General features: G+C 31.9%; 1 protein-coding gene across 8 annotated transcripts in view; it reads left to right on the forward strand.

Annotated features, from left to right (window-relative positions):
- The first annotated feature begins 1,642 nt into the window (after window positions 1-1,642).
- Window positions 1,643-23,815, forward strand: part of LOC139511239 (BTB/POZ domain-containing protein 8-like) — a 41,515-nt gene continuing 19,342 nt past the window's right edge. For 2 of the 8 annotated variants that reach the window (XM_071297832.1, XM_071297828.1), the window contains exons 1-2: window positions 2,779-2,888; window positions 23,176-23,329. In XM_071297832.1, coding sequence (XP_071153933.1) covers window positions 23,208-23,329 — 122 coding nt within the window. In that variant the 5' untranslated portion in view covers window positions 2,779-2,888; window positions 23,176-23,207. Of the gene's footprint in view, window positions 1,699-2,778; window positions 2,889-7,449; window positions 7,520-23,175; window positions 23,330-23,815 lie in introns of those variants that run through there. The other 6 variants (XM_071297834.1, XM_071297829.1, XM_071297833.1 and 3 more) reach the window with 6 other exon arrangements.

The raw sequence follows: 23,815 nt of genomic DNA on the forward strand, positions 1-23,815 counted from the left end.
TTAAAGTATTAAATGATATCCATTGCCTTGTTATTACTGGACACATTTTAACTTTGAATTACGAACTTTAATTAATTGTTATTTCGACAAAGAGTTGATTCATTGCCACTCATACCAATTCATCTTCATATTTATATCTTTTAATATAATTATATACATGTATAATTCAAACTCAAATAAGTAGCATATGTACATATGCTGTACAGTATTATTTTCCTTGGGGGACACAATTTAATAACATTCACTACAAAAATGTGTTCTGTAGATGGACCATATTTCATAACTGTTGCTGTAAAATGCTATCTACTTAGGAGACAATATTTCATGGCAATGGACATTATTTATTTTCAATTGCCTTCTTTTCTGACATAAAAAATATAGTCTTTCTATAGTTCTCCAGACAGGGGCGTAGCTAGAAAGAAACGATGTGGAAGCAACTACCGCCGAGCGGAGCGAGGCGAAAAAAATTTGGGACCCTATTATGCAGAATTTCTTTTTTTTCGGTTTTCGGTCATAGGACGGTTAAAAGATGAGCTATATGTAGATAAAAATTTATGAATGTAAAACTATTAATAAATCTTCTGAATATAGTAATACATACACAACACATTTGTGATACAGAAATTGAATTCGTCAAAATTACATGCTAGGTCAGTTTCGTATGTTTCAGACATTGAGATATATTGAGATTTGTTCGTTTGTGCCGGATATTTCCTACAACACGATGAAGCAGATACAGCACAAAGAAGCGATTTTCTGATAACTTGAAGCGACTCCAGTTGCCTTATCATATGGTCTATGAACGCAAAAAATAATGAGACTTTCCAATACTGTTTTGGCGTGGTTGCAGGGTGATTGGCTCCGGTTGTCTGTCAACCACATCGCCTCGGCATATTTCAGTTCAACGATATCGAAGGGATCTGATAATTCTAATGCCGATTGGTACATCTCATTCCAAACTGATGAACTGTACACTGTAAAATGTGCTCCAAAACTACATATATTAGACTGAGTATTACAAATTCAAAGTAAAAATCTTGTAGAAGATACAAGTAACCTTCCGATTTTGTCATAATCTCAAAAAAAAAAATATTTTGAAACCAAATGTCGTTATTTAATGATATTTCATCAATTAAAAAAAGTGACAACATAGGTGTTTCCTTTAACATTCATTTTTTTTTTTATTTTGCCATTTCTTTTTTTTGCATGCCGAATCAATGTGCACGCAACTTCGGAGCTACGATCTTTTTCTGAATGAACAGCTTCATCAACACTTGTAACTAGGTTGTCAAACAAATATCCGGGATAGACGGGAAAGACACCAACAGTCTCCGATTCCGATTGACAAACTCATCTCTCTCTCTTCTGCTTTTTTTTTTTTTTTTTTGTGAAAACGAAGTGGATGCACGTGCTGTCGTGCCTCCGGGTAGCTACGCCCCTGCCAGATTTAATTTTACACTTCCTTCTTATTGTTATTCTTTCATTGTCATTACCATTTGCTTGAAATTTCTTAGAACTTTAATTTCTCTATATTCACCTCCATCCATTATATGTTTGTTTACATTTGTATATTAATCAATTTCGCATCAATCCTTCATATTTTATTTAAATTCAAGTATAATAAAACTTTTTAATGATCTTTGTATTACTTCCCTTGAAGGACACAATTTAATAGCAACTACTAGGAAAATTTGTCCTGTGAGTGAACACTATTTCATATCTTTTGCAGTAAAAATTTGTCCATTTGAGGGACACTATTCCATGGCAATGGACATTATTAAATACCAAAATTCTATGAAAAACTGTCCTCATGGACACATTTTCACAGGACACTATTATGTCTTACAATAACATGGGAAATGGGTCCATAAATGTATTCGGAATTACTATTGATGTGAGGTGTACTGTCCAAAAGTATCTCAAAATGTTCTACCATTTAGAATTCTAAATTTATATTGAATACGTAAATGAATTAAATATTTTTCCCTTTAAGAAACTATATTATCTTTAATACTTCTAGAGGGTAAATCTAACTCAGGGCTGTATGAATTAAAAAGGGTAGATTTGAACTATCGCCTTGAATTAGGTCAGGTTCATCTGCAGTCCTGGCGTTAAAGTCCCCTGCCAATATAATATCCCCATCGTTTGAGTGTTTAGATATATCTTTTCGCATTTAGTGAAAGAATGTCAGCATCTAATTGACGACTATAAATTGATTCCGCTGGTGGGTCATATAGGAAACATATATAAATATGACTTGATATTCCGAAAAAAATATTTATCTAATTTTAACCAGATGTAAACACTGGTTTCATGTTCAAGAAATTTTACCCCTTTTCATATACCTTTATATCTAAATAGCGCTTTCTACTTCTTGGAGTGGCTAGGCCTTATTAATGGCATATCCAACAGTTTATTTTACGTCAAATTCAGGTACTTTGAGGCAATTTTGCATATCACAATGAGTTTACATTAGACAGAATATATCCTTTTCAGAGACCAGACTAACAAACTCAGGGTCTTCAAACTTAATAAAATCTTTTGATTTGTACCCATTGATATTCCAACTAGCAATATGAAGTAATGTTTTTTCCATTTAATCTATCTTATATTGGAATATTTCTTTTACCAAAAAAGAGAATTAGTTAGTAGATTAGAACTGTAATTACGTTTTTGTTGAAAGTTAAAGTCAATGCAATATAGTGTAAACATTAAAATGAGATAACAAAAAAATAAATTGTAAAATCTTTGGTTATAGTCCGGATTATTTGTCCGAGTTCAATTTTACCTGTTATAATTTAAATATGGCAGCCTCCAGTGGAAAGAAATTCCTCATAAATTATTTTGCTTCTAACGACTCATTGAAGCCTGAAACGATTTTATTTTAGGTAAGGAGTAGGGTTGTTTTTAAAATGAGACAGGATGTAACTTATAAAGAGGACGAAGTCCGAAAAATTAACTATAAGAGTACTGAAATTTTGCTAAAATCATGAAAGTAAAACTCTATCTGTAGTAAAAGTATCTTTATTACTTAAAGGATAATGTACCCTTCTGTTGTTTATTTTGTTTCAATTAAAATGAGACAGGATGTAACTTTGAAAGAATACGAATTCCGAAAAAATTAACTATTGGAGTACTAATTTTTGCTATTTAAACATGTTATTAAATAAAACTCCATCTATCATTTGTCTATAGTAAAATTATTTTTAAGGATAATGTACCCTTCTGTTGTTTATTTTGTTTCAATTATAAACTTTTTGAAAATGTACTACTGCATTTTGCCCTTGGCCTTGTTCTGTAATATGAGGCAGGCATAACCTGTGAATGGGGACGAAGTCTGTATGTATTATTTTTTACTTCAAACATGTTATTAAAGGATAAGATATACCGTAACGTTCCCGATTTTGGTTCTGTTGTTAGGGATTTAGCTGTGACGTTCTTTAAGTTATGACGTCATATTCAATGTAAACAAAAGAAACGCTTCCATCAGGTAACGTTTTTTTCAAATCAAACAATTATTAAAATGAAACTGTATTGAGTTCCAATCTTATATTTTACTAGACTGATAAATATAATTTTTTTTCAAAGTCTCATGCAAACAAGACAGATTTCTGCGCAAATGCGGGGAAAACTGGAACAGGAACTAGATCTGAAAAAAAAAGTTAACGATTTTGAGTTCATTAGTAGAATGAAAAATTCGGGAAATTTTCCCGATTTTTTTTTTTTTTTATTGATTTTTCTACCGTAATTGGGGACTTTGTCCCCATAATATATGACAATTTGGTGTTTGATAGATAGACTATTTTTGCAAAGGTATGGTTCATGTATCTGCACAGAAGAACACAAAATAAAATTGCCATTTCACCATGAATAAATATTTAAAACTTTCTTGCAGGTTGACCTTTTTACCGATTTCACAAAACACAATGAATAATGAACCGTGAAATAAAAATGGCAAAACATGTTGCTCTAAAATAAACCTTTACCATACATGGCCAACATGGTCAACAGGTCAACTTTTCAAAATCCATATTGGGGATTTTTAAGTCCAAGAGGTACATGAGGTACTTATGCTCCTCTTATATTGCCATAAGTGTTTTTAATCTACATGTACAACTTAATTGTTTGAATGAGTATGTATATGCTTAAATACCCTTTTGACTCATGAATGACTGTTTTGAGGTGTCTATGTTATAAAAGAAAGATATTCAAAATTCTGGTCAACTACATATACTCTCATTGGGAATTGATAAAACTCCATAACTTGAGATAGTTGGCAGGTCTGGTAGTGCTAGCAATGATTTTGGGGAAACTACAGCAATACTTTCCTTAGGCGTCGACGTCAACTTCCGGTTGACAGGCTATCGCAAATCACATTTGTTCCGAGATAATGTTGTACTTGACTTACTTAATCCTCTTCGTTCCTTGTGGAACATAGGGCTGCTACAGTCACTTTCCACCTTCCTCTATTTTGGGCTATCCTTTTTGTTCGGTCCAGGTATATCCAATTTCCTCTAGCTCCTTGTGCCTTGATCTTCTCCAGCTGTGAATTGGTCTTCCCGGTCTCCGATGTCCTTGGGGATTCCATTCTAATGCCTGTCTAGTGATGGTACCTACAGGTTTCCTCAAAGTGTGCCCAATCCATTGCCAAGTTCTCCTCTTTAGCTGTTTAGTTGCTGGTTCCTAGTTGGTTCTTTCCCATAAGATTTGTTACTAATAGTTTCTGGCCACCAAAATTTACAAATTTGGCATAGGCATTTGTTGATAAAAACCTGGATTTGATGTTGTACCCCTGCTGTAAGTCTCCAGGTCTCTTCACCATAAAAAAGGACTGATTTAACATTTGTGTTAAAATTTCGAATTTTGGTGTTTTTCTGTAAATGCTGATGATAATGTAGTACTAGTGTTTGAATACTAATTCTAGTAAGATGCTTTTGAAGTTTTGATTTACTCAGGAACATATATGAGAGGGGGCAAGGGGTTTAACTGTTATGCTGTTATGGGGCAATTTAATTCTTTGTTATCTGTTATTTTGAAAATATATTTGCTGTTAGCTGTTATTGTCTTATTCTTTGTTAGCTGTTATTGGGCTTTTAGTTTTTTTGTTATCTGTTATTGTGATAATGTATTTGCTGTTAACTGTTATTGAAAATTGGAATGTTAGCATTTTTTTGACAGTCAATATTCGGTATAAATTGAAGATCATTGGACATTGGGGTCTACCACTACTAATATGTTTGTCCCGTATTCAGAGAAGGATTCCATTAACATATACCCATCATAAAGTGAGGTCCAGGACAATCCAAGTATATCTTATGATAACCCTTTGTAATAAATTCCATTTTTTTATGAATGTGTATTTAGAATTATCTTAATTTTTTGTATGAGAATAATGTTCCTTGTTTCCCCTACGAACATATAAAATTAAAACAATTCTTAATATGACAAAAAGGAAAACATATGGCCAGGAATATCTGACAAGGATCTCAATTAAGGACTAGGTCCTAACAACCACTTAACCTTTTATATAATATGGTACATAGACTCAGCTCTGTGATTCTTTTCACAGCAGAACCAAATGCATTGTACAATGAAAGTTCCAACCATGTACTTGGGTCCGAAGATTTATTTCGTTTCAAGCCATGGTTTCCCTACTAAACTATGTATTCTATTTACTAGTACACTTGGTACAATCAAAAACCTGATAAAAAATTGTTCAAATAAGGCCTTTGAAAATAGTGGAATGAATTGCTTTTGGAGTGTCAAAATTCGTTCGAAGTACTTGATAAATTGCATGCTTATAATTGGTCTTTTGATTTTTCTACGCTATATACCACTTTGCCTCATAGTCTTATTAAGAAAAATTCACACACCTCATTAGATGGTCATTTAGAAAAAAGTCAGTATATTCAAACTCTTTTAGGTCATTTTTTTTATTAGCAACAAAGGGACTCTGGCTTCATGTAATATATATAAACAATACACCAACGTTTCATGAGAACTGCTGAAAGCATTTTTTGAGTTACTTTTGAAAACTGGAAAATACAACCTTTTTCTAATGAATAAAATCCCTTAACTTAATAACATAAAATCTAAAATTAATAAAAATCGAAAGGGAGTTTGCAACAATAAATATAAACTTTTCAGCAAAGTTTCATGAAAACATTTTTGTGTTAATGTCTGAAAACTGGAAAATCCCTCCTTTTTCATTAATAAAACCCGTTAACTCGGAAACATAAAATCTAAAATTTATAAAAATTGAAAGTGACCTCATGTTAATAGATATAAACAATTCACCAAAATTTTTGAGATATTATCAATAAACTGAAGAAAAAAAACCCACCAATTTTATTGAATAAAAACCCATTACCCAGAAATAGATATAAACAATTTCCCAAAGTGTAATGCAAATTTGTTAAAGAGTTTTTGAGTTAATGTCCGACATGTTGACAACAGACGGACAGCAGTATACCATAGTACGTTCTGTTAACGAGCGTATAAAAAATATTATAATATATTGAGTAGTAATTTAAACACATTCTAGAAACATAAATTAATAGTAACAAGATTGTGTCCATAGTACACGAATGCCCCACTCGCACTATCATTTTCTATGTTCAGTCAATCGTGAAATTGGGGTCAAAACACTAATTTGGCTTTAAAATTAGAAAGATCATATCATAAGCAACAAGTGTTCAGCTTCATCAAAAACTACCTTGACCAAAAACTTTAACCTGAAGCGGGACGAACGAACGAACGGACGGACGAACGAACGGACAGACGGAAGAACGAACGGAGCCACAGACAAGAAAACATAATGCCCCTCTACTATCGTAGGTGGGGCATAAAAACATAGTCATAGAAAATGGTATGCATTACAAAGGATTATATATATCCGTAATAAGAAATACTGATTTGTGAAAGACTGTATTATTTTAATATTTCATTTACTGTTATCTGTTTTTGTCCATTTTAATTCCTTGTTATCTGTTATGAGCCAAATCAATTTGCTGTTTTGCTGTTCTTGGGACCCCCTTTGCCCCCCCTCATATATATTAAAGTTAGATATACTGTTCCCAGATTTACTGTACTCTTTTGAAAAGATTACAGCTTTAATAAAAAAAGGATTGAATGTTCATAGACATTGAATTCAGATGAATTTAACTTCATTTTGAAAATGAGTATCACAAAATCTACTTCTCTGATCTGTCATGTGCTGAAGAGAAAATCAAAAGAAATCTATAAGACAGCATTTCATTCATAAATTTTTCATGAATGAACATTTATTTACTACCTACGATATTTACAAATGTTTATTATAAAACTAGTAAAAGCCCAAGAATATCGAAAGAATCCGGTATGCAACATGTTAAAAGGTTTCGACCAAGCCGTTATTATTAGCCGTCAGATATTTGACAAGTGATAATGGTTTGATTGATTAATACACAGGTGACAGAGAATATATAATACCAGATAATCATATGGCTGAAATTATGTCTCACGCCAAGGATGATTTAAGGTAATTAATGGCTTTAATATAAAAGTGCATTGTTTTTGTCAAAACATCGATAACTTTGGTTTTGATGCAAAAAACATTTGAAAACTTATAATCATTTATTTGAATACTAGCTGTATCCAATGTGGATATCAGGACCTTCACTCGTTCAGCATGCTCCATTGGATCAAGCAGAAAAACATTGACTCAAAGACAATTCATATCCATATCACTAACCTGGGGTCCTGGCTAATCTTGTCAGTATGACACGCAGCCTTCTCAGTGCAGACTAAAAACCAGACTCCAAATGTTCCACAAAGTCATCAACAATGAAATTGCAATACCATCTCAAGATATACTTACAAAAAGCCAGTCTAAAACAAGATTTACCCATCAACAAACATACACTACAGACAAATTCAATGTAACAAAGACGGCTTTAAATTTTCTTTCTTCAGCCAGAAAATCAAAGATTGGAACAAATTACAACTTTAAGGATGCACTCACTCATGAGGTGTTCTTTAAAACATTCTCTCACCTAAACTTAATGTGCTTATTGTTTTTATCTTATAGTTATAAAAAAAACTGAAAAAATTGTAAATTTCATAAATAAATAAAAGAAAAAAATTGAAATTAACCTAAAACAACCTCATAGAGGCATGTGCCGGAAAGTAATCCTCAAAAAGTGGAATGTATTCCGAAACTAAAGAGAAGAAGTAACGATTAACAACTACATTTGTACACAAATTGTTACGATAAGGATAAGGCTTGCATTAAAAGCAATCGAGTCAGCTTGCCTTCTATTTCCGTTAAAATAGCTCTGAGTATCAAGACAAGTGCTGTTAAAATTTATTAACATGATTAAATAGCATTTACCCATGTTCTAGCAAAACAACTTTCTTAGTGCTTAACAATGCAGTGGCGGATCCAGAACTTTTTATCATGTTTATCCTCACACTTTGTGTCTAGGACAGTATGACCAATAATTAACAATGTGTCATCTTAACACAGATGGGATGATTACTAGTACATCACATGAATGGCTGAAAACCAAAAATCTCAAATGTTATTGTCTCATTGCTAAATTTCACAGCAGCAATTAAAATTTGTTACAGGATTATAAGCACCTCTATGAATCAAGTGTATATAAACTTTTTATTCCTGTCGTCATACTGCTATTGTTATGCCCCAACCGTATTAAGTTTTATGCCCTTGTTCTTATTTAAGTATGTACGTCTCTTACTTTTACGTGCGTTAGTAGATCCCAAAATTGGTTTCTGTTATCATGGTTATGATCTTACTTTAGTTTGCCTGAACAAAATTGTATGAAACTTATACACAATGCTATAACCATGATAACCACAAAACACAGGTCTCGTTTGAATTTTGTTGGCGTCACTTTTACCATTCTAGAGTTATGCTCCTTTACAATTTTTTGGAAAAGTTGCTGGAATTTTTAGTTTCCGTTCTTTAACTATAGTTTGTCTTAATGAAATGTTATGAAACTAATACTCACTGCTCATGACCTCAAAATACTGTTCAAAATGGAATTTTTGTTGTGTCAGTTATACCATTCTAGGGTTATGCCCATTTACAAATGTAAAAATATCTGATTTTTTTTTGTTTCCTTTATTTTCTTTAGTTTGCTTAACCAAATGTTATGAAACTTATACACAAAACTTTTAACCATAAAACCAAGATCAAGTTTGAATTTTGGTGGAGTCATTTATTATACTGCTTTAGGGTCATGCCCCGTTACAAATGGAAAAATTGCTGATTTTTTCATTTCTGTTTTTCAACTTGAAGTTTGCCTCAACTTAATCATGTTAATGTGTAGGAATGTATACACAATGCTTTTTACTCCAAAACTCAGATCAAGTACAAATTTTGGTAGCTTCTCTTTTACAGTTCTTGAGTTGTGACCCTTTATAATGTTAAATTCTAGCAGGGGCATTATTTGTGTCCCATCGAACATTCCCTATTTATTGATCAAAGCCTTTAATATAAATTCACTTTCATAACAGTTGCACTAATATAAGTTAACTGTCTCATTTGAAAAAAAAAGATGTGGTATTTTTATGCAAATGAACCAATACTATCCAAAAGACTTCAAAGGAGTAATATATACATGATATATTAACAACTATAGGCCACCATGCATACGTTTGTCAACAAACTCATACCATAGTAGTAAGCTATAAAAAGGCCCTGATATGAAACATGTAGAACAATTCAAACAAACAAAAATAACAGGTTAATCATTAACAAAACAATTTACTAAAAACAAATATGAAGGACCTAAATCAATAAAAAAAAAACTTAAATCACAGGCCCTTCACATGGCATGGGCACAGAAAGGAATTAACAGCGCTTTCTGTGAATTTGATTCTTTAAGAACTTCAGTTTAAGGTATACAGGAAAAATTGCAACATATGATTTTCATATGTTTTAAAAAACATATGAAAAACATATGATTTTTACATGTTTTTCATATGTTTTGTTCAACATATGATAATCATATGTTTTAAAACATATGTTTTCTGTCTGTTTTGAAACATATGAAAAACATATTCATATGAAAAACATATGTTTCATAAATCTTATGAAAAACATATGTTTTTCACGAAACATATGAAAAACATATGTTTTTTATGAATCATATGATAAACATATGTTTTTCTTTATGTTGAAAATTACGTGAAAAAGGTATTTTTGTGGTATTTGAAGAGCATATTTAGCCTATTATACTCCCAGATTCAGCATATTAATCTATAACATGTATAATCTAACACCATATATTAGTGATAAACCCTGATAGTTTTGCATGGTTCACAAATCTCATTAGTGATCTTAGATCGAAGATGTTGAATAAATGTGTAAACATACATATGTTTTGCCTATGTATAACTATGATATTACAACAAATGCATAAGATAATGCATGAATCTTTAAAGAAATGATATATGCCAATGCTAAGGAAAATGCATACTTAATATTATTAACTTAAAAGTACTTGTTTCAGTCACAATATAATCATAAACTTAAGTTATGAAAATATTGCAAAGTCAATAAAGTCAATCAACAACGCATAGGGGTTGTAGTAAAAAATCTCCACAGAAATGAGATGTGCAGACGCTTATATAATAACATGTCAAATACCATAGACTTACCATACATTAGGTGATCCCTCGTAAACCAATTCATCAGAAACTTTAACATGTAAGCTATAGAAAACTTCAAAGTCAATAGACCATGACTGAAGGGGCTTGGACCAAGTTATCTTCATTGAAATGATGAGTTTCAATACTATTATTTTCTAAAAGAAGTCATTTGTATGTATTTCCCATAGGGTCCTATGTTAAAGTAAGTCCCCTGCTGGTGGCCATTTTGGATGATGGCTACAAAGTAACAGCACTTTGTCAGCACCTCATAAGGAACATTTATGCTATGTTTGGTTAGCACCTCATAAGGAACATTCATGCTATGTTTGGTTTGATTCCGTTCAGTGGTTCTCCAGAAGAAGTTCAAAATGTAAAAAGTTTACACCGCCTGATGCCAAGTGATGAGAAAAGCTCATTGGAAATGAGATGTGCCTACGTCAGAAACAGTATTCCTTAGTCCTGCTTTTTGATTCAAGGTGACACAAAAACCAGAAAAGAAGGATTTTTTTTTTTTTTTATATATTGATTAAACAAGACACCATTGTAATATGTATGATTAGACATGGTGAATGTGTCCAAGAAATAACAACATGAAATCTACACAATTCAACTCAAGCATAGGTACACTCTTTATAGTACGAGTTAGTGTTTGGTACAGAAATATGTTGGTCATTTCTCATTGTGAAAGTTTTTCCAATGTTACTTGAAATATAGATAATATTAGGCAGTTGGAAATTGAATCTGCACAAACTATCTATGACAAAATAAAAGTAATAAAATTGAGAATGGAAATGGGGAATGTGTCAAAGAGACAACAACCCGACCAAATAAAAAACAAAAAACAACAGCAGAGGGTCACCAACAGGTCTTCAATGTAGCGAGAAATTCCCGCACCCGGAGGCGTCCTTCAGCTGGCCACTAAAGTGATAATGAACGCCATACTAATTTCCAAATTGTACACAAGAAACTAAAATTAAAATAATACAAGACTAACAAAGGCCAGAGGCTCCTGACTTGGGACAGGCGCAAAAATGTGGCAGGGTTAAACATGTTTGTGAGATCTCAACCCTCCCCCTATACCTCTAACCAATGTAGTAAAGTAAACGCATAACAAACGCACATTAAAATTCAGTTCAAGAGAAATCTACAATTGAACAGTTGAAACAGTTTATTATTAATATAAACTATTTTCCAGAGACTTAAATATATATATAAAACATGTAACTGAAAATTTCAGTGATCCTCAATAAGTGTTTGATGTGTCAAAAAATATGATTCTTACTATATCTGATTCTGGCTAATACAAAATATTGCAATTTTATTCAAGGAATGACTGTAATATTTTTTCTGTCTAGGAAGAAATAACAAAAAAAGTTTAATGCACACTGAATAAGGCGCGTAGTGGGTTATTTATCAGTGTGCACCACATTTTGTATGTTATTCCAAATGGACAGAAAAAATATTACAGTCATTTCTTATAACTTAATTCTAAATTCCATTTTAAACTGTAGAAAAACATGAAAAAAGTTGATGATCACAGTCACATGACTAAATTATGTCTATGAGCAGATAACAAAATTATGCCAGCCAATCATAAGACGCATTACATCCAAAATTAAATTATTTATATATATATATATATATATATATATATATTTATATCAATGAAATCAGATACAGCAAAACCAAATTATAGTTAACTCTCTAGGTTTATAATTAAGGAATAACAGTACTGTAGTTGAAGAGTTGCCACCGTCAATTGTAGATTTGACGGTCGCAAATGCAGTTTTATTTAATGCTAATTAATTCTGTTCGAAATTTTCGTTTCTTAAAGCAAAAAAGTGGACAAGATTATTGTTTTCAATCCAGATACGGCCATAATTTTGTTTTTAAAAGGCAAAAACCAGAGTCCGATTTTTTCTTTCAAATATCTCAGACTGCCTTCTCAAACAAATTGTTCGTATCTAGAGCTTATGTTGACTGAGGATCATCATTCAGTTATGTTATTTCTAGTTAAAATAGGCTGAGGCGTTTTGGGTAACACATGTTTTCGTAGGTTAATAATCATGATTGCTTTTTTTTTTATGAAAGTGTAACTTGATAGAGTATATACGTTTCTGTCTCGTGGAATTGTGAAATAGAAGGCAATACATTCTTGCTCAATCCTGTGGCGCTTTTTTATCCATGTGTTACTGTAATTTGAATTTCAAAATGACTGAGTGACGTTTTTACGGCGAACTGGTCAACTCCACTATAGCGAATCACACGACTTTAACATAATCAGTAAATACCAGCAAAAAACATCATTTAAGGTAAAGAATTGTCGCGTGAAAAAAAATACACGGGAAATGGCAAAGTTCTCGAAGTCTTGTCTGATTAATCAGTTTACAAAAAAAAAATGTCCAAGCAAAGGGGGCGTATGCCCCTCTACGCCCCCTTTTTTGCCCCCACCCTCTGGAACCGCCACTGACAGTGATACTCAAATTGCAGACTCTTATTAGTAATAACAAAAATCTGTGTTTTCTGTGACCTCATTTTGTAAAATATATGTACATGATATTTTATTTATTACACTCTAACTGTCTAACAGTTACATTTAATTATTCTCTGATTTAGAATAATTCTCGTTTGTCAATTTTCCAAACTTCACCATCATGCCCCCTTCAGCACAGTTATTTAATAATGAATGGAACAAAATGTGAATGAGTTATAAATAATAGATAATTGATTGAATATATATTTAGTTTTTCTTTATTCTCATGATTCTTCTGGAGACACTATATATGCTCTGAGAATAATGATTCTTTATTCTATATTTTTGCTTTTTAACTAACTTTGTTGGTTTTTTGTCCTTATTTTATTCCCCATTCTCGATTCCAGACTAAGTTAACTCTCACATAAATGATATGATATTATACGTAAATGTACGAAAGCTTGGATCCTCGAATACGGAAAACCGGAAATCTTTTCACCGTGGTCGTTTTTGTGTAATATGACGCGAAAGGACGCTCGTCTGCTGATGGTTGAAATGGTCAGACGTTGACACAAAGAACTTTGGTTTTTCAAACAGATGGTTAAAAAAGCTATTGTAAACAGATATACTGAAATGGGTTACATTACCGATTAACTGGAAGAAACCGGAGAACGAAACATACATTTAAAAAAGTCATCGCAACAAAAGTGTATCCGGATAACTTTTTTGTACTTGTCCAATGAAAGGTAAATATAATCATGCACATTTTTAGGACGATGTTAGACTAGTTTTATACTTTAATGAAAAAATATATAGTCACTTTATCCACGTCATGCATGTAAACCCCGAAAATCAGTCAAAAATTGACAAAAACGGAAGCAAGTAAGCTCGCCCCACTGGCACTGGTAAAACGCCAAACGCCTCACTTTTTTTTAACAACACGGCCTGTTTTTTAAATTGCTCCACTCTTTTTTAGGGAGCTCAGTCTCATTCATCTACCATTTGAATTGTATGGGAGAAAAGGGAGTGGTTGGGGGTTGGATGAAATTGAAATATCGAGGACGAGTTTTGAGTAAAAATCTAAAAGACAGGACCCCCCCCCCAAAAAAAAGTAACGACAATGCAGGATAACATTTCCATCATAGCCCCCCCTAAACCCTTGAAATAAATATAATTTGAACTTCAGCTTTTATCCGACAGCTTATATGTCGGATAAAAGCTCCACAGAGCTGAATTATGTTGTATTGTTATATACAGTATGTATAACTGACTTTAAATAAATCTTTTATGCTTTTATGCTCATACTTCAATCCCTAATTATACTCCTGCCAACAGTCATGACAGTGGCAACTCACCTTACTTGGGAAAAATCTAAATGAATACAACATCAATATACAGTGCTCCAGCTAGAAATCAAAAGGGGCAGGGTGCCAGTGGAGGGCAGGGCACTTTTTTATGATAGGAAAAGGCACTGCTCATTTCTTTCGTTAACGTTTCTGTGTGTATCACAAGTTCATATTCTTTTTTTTTACTGTATACATGGTATATATGTTGTCAATAAAGATGCATAAGGTCCGAGACTGCAATTGTCGTCCCTTGATTTTCGTTATTCACGAATATAGTCCCTAGTGTTGACAGTGGGTTACTTGCCATTAATTTTTATACCCCTTCCAAAACTATTTCTCCATGTTTAATGCCTCAAATTGCAAGAAAGGGGGTGAAATTATAGTGTAAAAAAATTTGGGTCCCTAATTTTTTTTTAGGAAAGTAGAGTTTGGTCCAGCTGAAAAAGGTTTAAAATTAGCACCTCGGAAGCTGTCAAAAGATTTCAAGACGCCCTATATATAAAATTGTCCATATTTTGAGTTAGAGATGATGAAGTTTTCTATAATTTTGATATAACTTGTCCCAAAAGTAGTACAGCACACTGTAAAAATTTCATTGAGAAAGCGCAGGTGGGATTTTAAAAATTATATATATATATATGTTATAAAGGTCTGCCAACTTGCCCTGCCCTACTTTAAAAAATGAAAACTTATCTACCCAGATTTAAAAAAGAATGTGACTGTCTCCAGTAAAACTGCATTTGCAACCGTCAAATCCACAATTGACGGTGACAACTCTTCAACTACAGTACTGGTATTCCGATTCTAATTCATAACAAAAAGATATAATACGATGGAGTTTGAAAAAATGTATAAATTTGACATACAAAAAAAAATCTGTGAAACTTCATGAATGATTTTCGCGCAAAGACGTCATGGCTAAATATGACTTCATGCAAATGAAAACTGACAAATTGGAGGTTAATAAGTTGCCTCTTCGATTCAAATTTGGATAAAATCACTGTAAAACAGTGAATTGGAGAAGGTGTTGTTCTATTAATGACAACATTGTAGTAAATCAAACCTTTGTTGATCCAATCAATTCAATATTGCGGCCCCCTCCTTAGTTTTGCCTTGTCAACTGGGGAAATGTATGTATTTTATATTAGAGAATACATTTATTTAACTACTCGTATATGCTTAATATTTTTTGTGATTTGCCAGATAATTGCAAAGAAAACTGTTAATTGTATCATAATATATCTTATAGGTTTTTTAGCCAACTCAAAATCATGCTTTTAGGACCCCCTTGTTGTACTGAGGAAGTGGACCACTCAAGAAGATGAAAGGTAATGTAAATATAAAAATAAGAAAATGTAGTATGATTGCCAATAAGAAAAGAGAGGAATTTGTAAAAGTGAAAATTCACTTGTTTTCCAATCCTAATACTAATAAAAGTGTCTTATATTGTAATGTTTAAATTACCTAATTATTTAAAAAAAAAAAATTGTTTACACTAATGAGAAAAGACAACTCTCCATCAGAGATCAAATGACTTCAAAGTTAACAACTATAGGTCACCATACATCCTTCAACAATGAGCAAAGCCCATACATTATACCATATATACTGTAAATTCTGAAATATTGTGTGGATTTATTATTGCCACCATTGCCATTTTCAGTGGCAGATCCAGAAATTTTCATAAGTGAGGGCCCACTGACTGCCTAAGAGGGGGCCTGCTCCAGTCATGATTCAGTGATTCCCTATATAATCAACCAAATTTTTCCCAGAAAAAGGGGGCCCTGGCCCCACCTAAATCCGCCTCTGATTTTATCATTTAAGACTTAAATGCAAGTTTAATTTTTAGGATTTTGAGAAAAATCCTGTTAAATTCATAAAAAATATTTCAAAATGCGAGTTTAAATTATTGCCTTTACAACTAAACTCTGTCCACACAAATATTCACTCTTGTGGTTAAAGTTTTTGAAATTTTAATAACTTTCTTAAACCATACTGGATTTCTACCAAACTTGACAGAAGCTTGTTTATGATCATAAGATAGTATCCAGAAGTAAATTTTGTGAAAATAAAATTCCATTTTTTTCCGTATTTTACCTATAAACATGATAAATGGACTTAGTTTTTCTGCGGGAAAACATTACATACACTCTGTGGTTAATGTTTTTAAAATTTAAATAACTTCCTTAAACTATCCTGGATTTCTACCAAACTTGGACAGAAGCTTATTTATCATCATAAGATAGTATCCAGAAGTAAATTTTGTGAAAATAAAATTCAATTTTTTCCGTATTTTACTTATAAATGCACTTAGTTTTTCTGCGGGAAAATATTACATCACTCTGTGGTTGTAGTTTTAAAAATTTTAATAACTCTCTTAAACTATCCATGGTTTGTACCAAACTTGGACAGAAGCTTGTTTATGATCATAAGATAGTATCCAGAAGTAAATTTTGTAAAATGACAAATCCATTTTTTCCATATTTTACTTTAAATGGACTTTTTTTCTGCCAGGAAACAACACATTCACTCTGGTTAAATTTTTAAAAATTTTAATAACTTTCTTATACTATTTTTTATTTGTACCAAACTAAGACAGAAGCTTGTTTATGATCAAAAGCTAGTATCTCGAAGGAAATTTTGTTAATATTTTGTACCTGTGTATCTGTATTTTACTTTTAAATGGACTTAGTTTTTCTTCCAGTTAACATTACATCCAGTCTGCAGTTAAAGTTTTTAAAACATTTATAAGATTCATAAACTATCCAAGATTTTTTACCAAACTTGGACAGAAGCTTCCTACAATCCAAATATGGTATCAAGCGGAATATTTTTATTGATTTTTTCCCTCATTTTTGTTGATCTTGCAATTTACAGCAAAAGTAGGCGAGACGCTGGGTTCCACGGAATCCTTACAAATTTTTAGCAATAATCATGCTAATAAAAACCTCACAACAATTTCTGAATTTACAGTAGTCTGGTATATAAAAAGACCCTAAATGAAAACGAAAAATTTGTAAAACAATTCAAACTGAATTACAGGCTTCTGACATGGGACAGGCACATACTAATTGAAGGATGTGATGGGGCTATTGGGGGCTAGACTATATAGCTAGCAGTTTGTGGTGCCAAACCCACCTAACCTGGTACATGTATATTGATGTGAAAAGGGCTTTAAACTCACCAGATCTATATACAGTATACAAAAAAGAAATGCATCTAACAAAAACTCACACAAGACATGTTTTTTGACAGTAAATTTATTCACACATTGACATTGGCAAGATACATGTACATTGAAAGGTTGTTCTGTTTGTTAAATGCCTGAAGTACAAATTATAACACAAATGACAACAGGCCCGAGAACACAGTTCTTTCGTAGTGCATTAAATTCAAATTAAAAAAATCGCACCTGCTCTTTCTCAAAAAGTTTTTTACAGTGTAGTGTACTACCAGTGAGACAAATAATATCAAAATTATAGAAACTTCTACCAGCTCTAATGTTCACGAGTTTAGTCTTTCCTATATCAAAATGGTGTATTTTAACATGTTTGCCTATTAACTTAAAACAGCAAAACAAAATCTATAAATAAACATCTGACAGTAATTAATGCCTAGAATCATTTGTTTAACTGTATACAGTAGAATAGATAAATTAAAACCAGAAAGTTCATACTGTACATATATTTATTAGCTAAGCTGTTGATCTTCTTTCTGTTGTTTGCTTACATGTTCTTTGCATTCACTCAAAAGTAAAAGTACATATAGTTCTGTAAAGGTATAAATTAGTGAGCATCAGTTCAATATGTTCATACTAATTACTACATCTAGTTTTTGTCTGGACTTCATGGACTTCTTGATTAAATAATTTAGATTTTATTCAATTTTAGCTTGTTACCAAAAGAATGGAAAGTACAGTATTAAAACCACTGGTGAACATGTACTGTACATGTAGGTGTGAATGTCCTGCAAAAGAACTGATATCAAAGTATGTTCATCTCCAGAATTGCAGTAAATATAAATAATTTGATGCACTCTGTTCTCAAGTATAATTGTACATGTACACTTGCTTATTTTTCTCTCTTTCCAATGTCAAGTCGGGGGTTAAGAAATTTTGTTATAGCTCACTAGACCAGGTCTAATTGGTAGCAGGATTTTACTAGCCCTGTTGGAAGAGCTGCTAGCCCAACAAAACTGACCTGCTGGCCCGAGTATGACTTACAAATTCAAAGTTTGCTGCAAAATACAATGACTTCTATAAACTTTACAATTTTTATCCGTTGTACAGTAATTTTTAGCTAATTGGATAATCAAAACTATGTCAGCAAAAAAATATCCCATTAGCAGATATATTCAACTCGTTGATACATGTGATAATTGAATATTCCTTGACTATTCTGTAATAATGAGTTGACCAAATCCCGATATGGTACAACTCTTGACCACTGCTATAGTATATTGGTATATAAAAGGATTGGGGTGATTTTTATCAAATACATAATTACGTTTGTGTATTAAAAAGAATTATGAAATGCTCATATTTGTTTTCAGTTTTAAAAATTCTCTTTATTAAAATAAATCAAATGACCTCAAATATTTATGTGAATAAATATCACCATCCATAGTTTATGTCTTTTATAATTGTTTTATAAAGGAAGTACAGTAATATTTATATATAAAACGTATACATTTATCACGGGTAAGCTAATTGTGGGCTATAAATTGACTACAAACTGGGCATGAGTCTCTAAACTGAAATAGTATTTGTTAGAAATTTTATTTCTTTAAAATCGAATTCATTTGAATATCAATGAAGATAATCGCTAAGATAGAACATGTAGAATGGTGATGAGGGGATTTTCCACTTTCTATTTTGAAAACGCCAAGAATTTTTTGTTTCTAGTCCGTCGGGCATATTAAGTTACAAGTTTTGGTTGCCCGAGGCCCAAACGCTGTAGTGTCGGGCTAGTGGATTTTTAAACCCCTGCAAGTATGCTTCAAGGCATCCTTACCCTGATCCCCTCCTGCTCCATACACACACACACTCAGAAGTTCAATTAATCAGCATTTACATTGTATATTACAAACCTACCTAGTCAGACTGGCCTATACAATGTATATATTATGAATTGACAAATTTTTTGTTCTTGTTTTGAATACATAAAATATATGCCACTGGACATAGTTTCCGTACAATAACTTTAGTTTAAGTAAATGGATCTCTATCTCTATGAAATTTAAATACAAGGTTTGAACCCACAAAAGGAAGATTGGGATTGATTTTGGGGTTATGGTCCCAACAGTTTAGGAACAAGGAGCCCAAAAGGGGTCAAAATAGGTATTTTCCTAGGTTCCAGACAATTACTTGTGTATAAGTGTATGGATCTTTCTGAAATTGTACCACAAGGACTTGAAGGTTCCATACCAAAAAAAAAAAGAAGGTTGGGATTGATTTTGGGGGTTATCATGGTTATGGCACAAACTGTTTATGAATTAGGGGCCAAAAACAATACTTCTCAAATACTTTGTATAAGTTGCTTATTTCTAGACCAATTTCAATGGGGTTTTATTCTTGAATTCTTGGGGTTCTTTAATATGCTGAATCAAACCCTGTATTAAGTTTTTTTTAATTTGGTCCCCGTTTTTATAAATATTTGCGTTCTTATATTGGTATCACGTTGTCGGCTATATAAAATGTACAATATATACAATGCAATATTCACTTAACTACCAACTGATAAATTAAAGCAATCTTCACCATTCAGTGATTACAAGCTCTGATTACCATTCTAGGGTTATGCCCCTTTACAAGTGGAAAAATTGAAGAATTTTTAAGTTTCTGTTCTCTTAACTTAAGTTTGTCTCAACTAAATTTAATGAAATGTGTGCTTATTACCTCTAAACTCAGTTTAAGTTTAATTTTTGGCAACTTCACTTTTACAGTTCTTGAGTTATGTCCCTTTATAACGTTATATGCTAGCAGGGGCATCATCTGTGTCCTTTTGGACACATTCCCTATTTATTTTTTTAGAAGTTACTATTAATTCTAACCATGACTGTATAAATAAATTTGGTGTATTTACTGTCTTCTGATTGGTTAAAATTATTAGTTTTATTTTCAATGTTGTCAATTTTGATGGAGACACGCCCACTCTGGCGTTGTGTATTCATACGCCAACATATGTGTGTACGCTGTTATTGTTAATATATATAATATAAAAAGTTCGTTGAGCCTTATTTTTGATAGAAATTTATTTATAATGAATGGCAATAACTTATTTTGATTTTATTGAACCATAAAACTAATTTTTGACTCTTGACATTTTACATAATCCGCTTCACGGATTATTCAATGTGAAGAGTCAAAAATTAGTTTTATGGTTCAATAAATTCAAAATAAATAATAGCCATTCATTAAATGACATTTTATATTTTAATATTTTATGATGTATTTAGTGAGTAGTTATTGTTGCAAACTCCATTAGAATTTTGAATTGAGATCATTTTTGGAATAAGAGAAAGGGGGACGTGGAAAAAAAATTGGGGTGGGGGTCATTTTAGATTTCAGAATTTAAAAAGAAAATTTCTTCAAATATTTTTTCTTTGAGAGGATTAATATTCAACAGCAAAGTAAATTGCTCAAAAGCAAAAAAAAAAAAAAAAATTAAGTTCATTAGACCACATTTATTCTGTGTCAGAAACCTATGATGTGTCAACTGTTTAATCACAATCCAAATTCAGAGCTGTATTCAGCTTGAATGTTGTGTCCATACTTGCCTCAACCTTCAAGGTTCGACCTCTGCAGTCTTATAAAGCTGCACCCTGTGGAGTATCTGGTTAAATTGGTCGCCATTTAGGTCCAAATGCCATACATATTATATACACAGGTAATGTGTAGTACACATGCATGAATAGAGTTAGTTTTCATTATTTAAAAAAAGAGGAAAATATGTAGTATCATTGCCAATGAGACAACTATTCATCAGGTCAAAATGACTGAATGTTAGCAACTAAAGATACAAAAATAAACAGAGTTTTTCATTCATTTAATTAAAAGCATTCACATAAGTATATTTTTTTACATTTTCTATTATAGGTAATGCGATGTAGTAAAGAAGAAACAATGAGATGGAGTTAAGGAATGAATTATAAAGAATGAACATGATGAAAGAAGGAACATAGCCAAAAAGATACTGAAATAAAAATAAATAAATACATTTATTAATACATAAATTTGTATGTTTTTAATTAGCACAGATCAACCAATATGACATTTGATAGTGATATTAGATTTTCACATTTAGGACATATAAGAAGATGTGCTATGAGTGCCAATGAGACAACTCTCTATCCAAGTCACAATATAGTTCAAGATACAGTCCTCAATACGAAGTGTAGAGTTATATAAGATAACTGGTACAGATGATTGCCAATGATACAACTCAAGTGATTATTAGTAATTCTATGGCCTTGAAATGGGAGTAAAAACCAACTTATTAGCAAGCTATGATGGACCAGTTTATAGAATTTATAAATTCTTTCAACCTTATTAATCATTTTGTTATTCGACTTACAAGTTCAAGGTACATAGACAGCTAGATGTATTTCTTGCATGCTTGATTATAATTCTGTTGATAATGATTTTGTGAGAAATTTTGCTTCTCAAAAGTTGCTTGGACATGGCTATGAGTAAGTCAAATGAAAGTCAGCTTTCAAGAAATTTCAAGGTCGCCATAATGTCTGACAGTTAAAATGATTGTCAGTGCTTTAGAAATTATATCTCATATTTTCCATGTGTTGTTCAAGTACATGGCATGCTATATACAGTGTCTAAAACTTAACTTGTACTTTAAAAGTATGCTTTCTATTGAATAGATATGTAATTTCATATTTACTCTCACATGAAATTCATATTTATATCATTATGAGTATCAAATTAGAAAAAAAACCCAACATATGAAAAACATATGTTGAGATCCTCATATGAAATCATATGATTTGATGGCATGAAAAACATATGTTTAACATATGTTTATCATATGATTTTTTAAAAACATGTGTTTATCATATGTTAAACATATGTTTCTCATGTAGTAAAAACATATGTTTTTCATGAGTGGTTCTCAACATACGTTTGACATATGTTTTTGAACATATGAAAAACACATGAAAAACATATGAAAACATATGTTGCAATTTTTCATGTGATATAGCAATAGAAAATATCAAAATTTTATATGACAAAAATATGAAAAAAAGTGATTTTTGAAAATTGCTGAAGAGACAATGGTTTAGTTTACTGTTAAATACATTTGAAATAATACACATCTTCAGTTGCAAACTTCCCTGAGGTGCTATCCAGCACTTTGATTGTGAAACAAGTTTATAAATTGAGATATTGGTTCAAACAAATATGGATCAATCAAGTACACCTTCTAGAGTGCGCTTGACTTTAATGATGGTGTTAAACTCTAATTAGAATGTAAATTGATAAATGCTTACACCTTACACCTGATACTTACACCTCACACCTGATACTTACACCTTACACCTGATACTTATACCTCACACCTGATACTTACACCTTACACCTGATACTTATACCTCACACCTGATTCTTACACCTCACACCTGATACTTACAGAAAATCACTTGTATCACACTACTTATACTTTATATCTTTTATACATGTACTTGTAGATTGCTAGAAAGAAAGAAACACAATTTGGAGTATGGCTCGTCCCAAAGAAAAAATTCCATCTTCTAAAACAAAAACATTTTTAGAACGCTGTCAACATGAAAAAGACAACTTGAAACAGAGTGTTATCAAACAACTTCAAAAAGATTTAGGAAGGTAAAACAAAAGTTTGCACTTTTTAGAGTTTCCTGATGATTGATTCTGGAATCATTTTTTTTTTATCTTTTGATAATTTTATTTTTAAAATGAAATGGAGAATGGACAGTGATGGAAATTGGGAGTGTGTAAAAGAGACCACAACCCAACCAGACAGAAGAAAACAGCCAAAGGCCACTAATGGGTCTTCAACACAGCGAGGAAATCCTGAACCTGGAGGGCTATTTCAGCTTGTGCTTAAGCAAAATTGGTTGTCATACAAAACTTCCAAACATATAAATGAATCAAAATTAAAAAAAAATATACAGGACTAACAAAGGCCAGAGGTTCGGCACAAAAAATCAGCTGGGTTAAACATGTTTTGTGAGATCTCAGCCCTCCACCAATGAAGAATAAGTTACTTGTAAATTTATTGTGTTATCAGTTAGATTACATTATTTTCATGTAAATCAGACAGGAGGGTGTTATCTACTCCATGTAAATCAG

Source organism: Mytilus edulis, chromosome 2, assembly GCF_963676685.1.
Source record: "Mytilus edulis chromosome 2, xbMytEdul2.2, whole genome shotgun sequence".
Taxonomy (NCBI): Eukaryota; Metazoa; Mollusca; class Bivalvia; order Mytilida; family Mytilidae; genus Mytilus; species Mytilus edulis.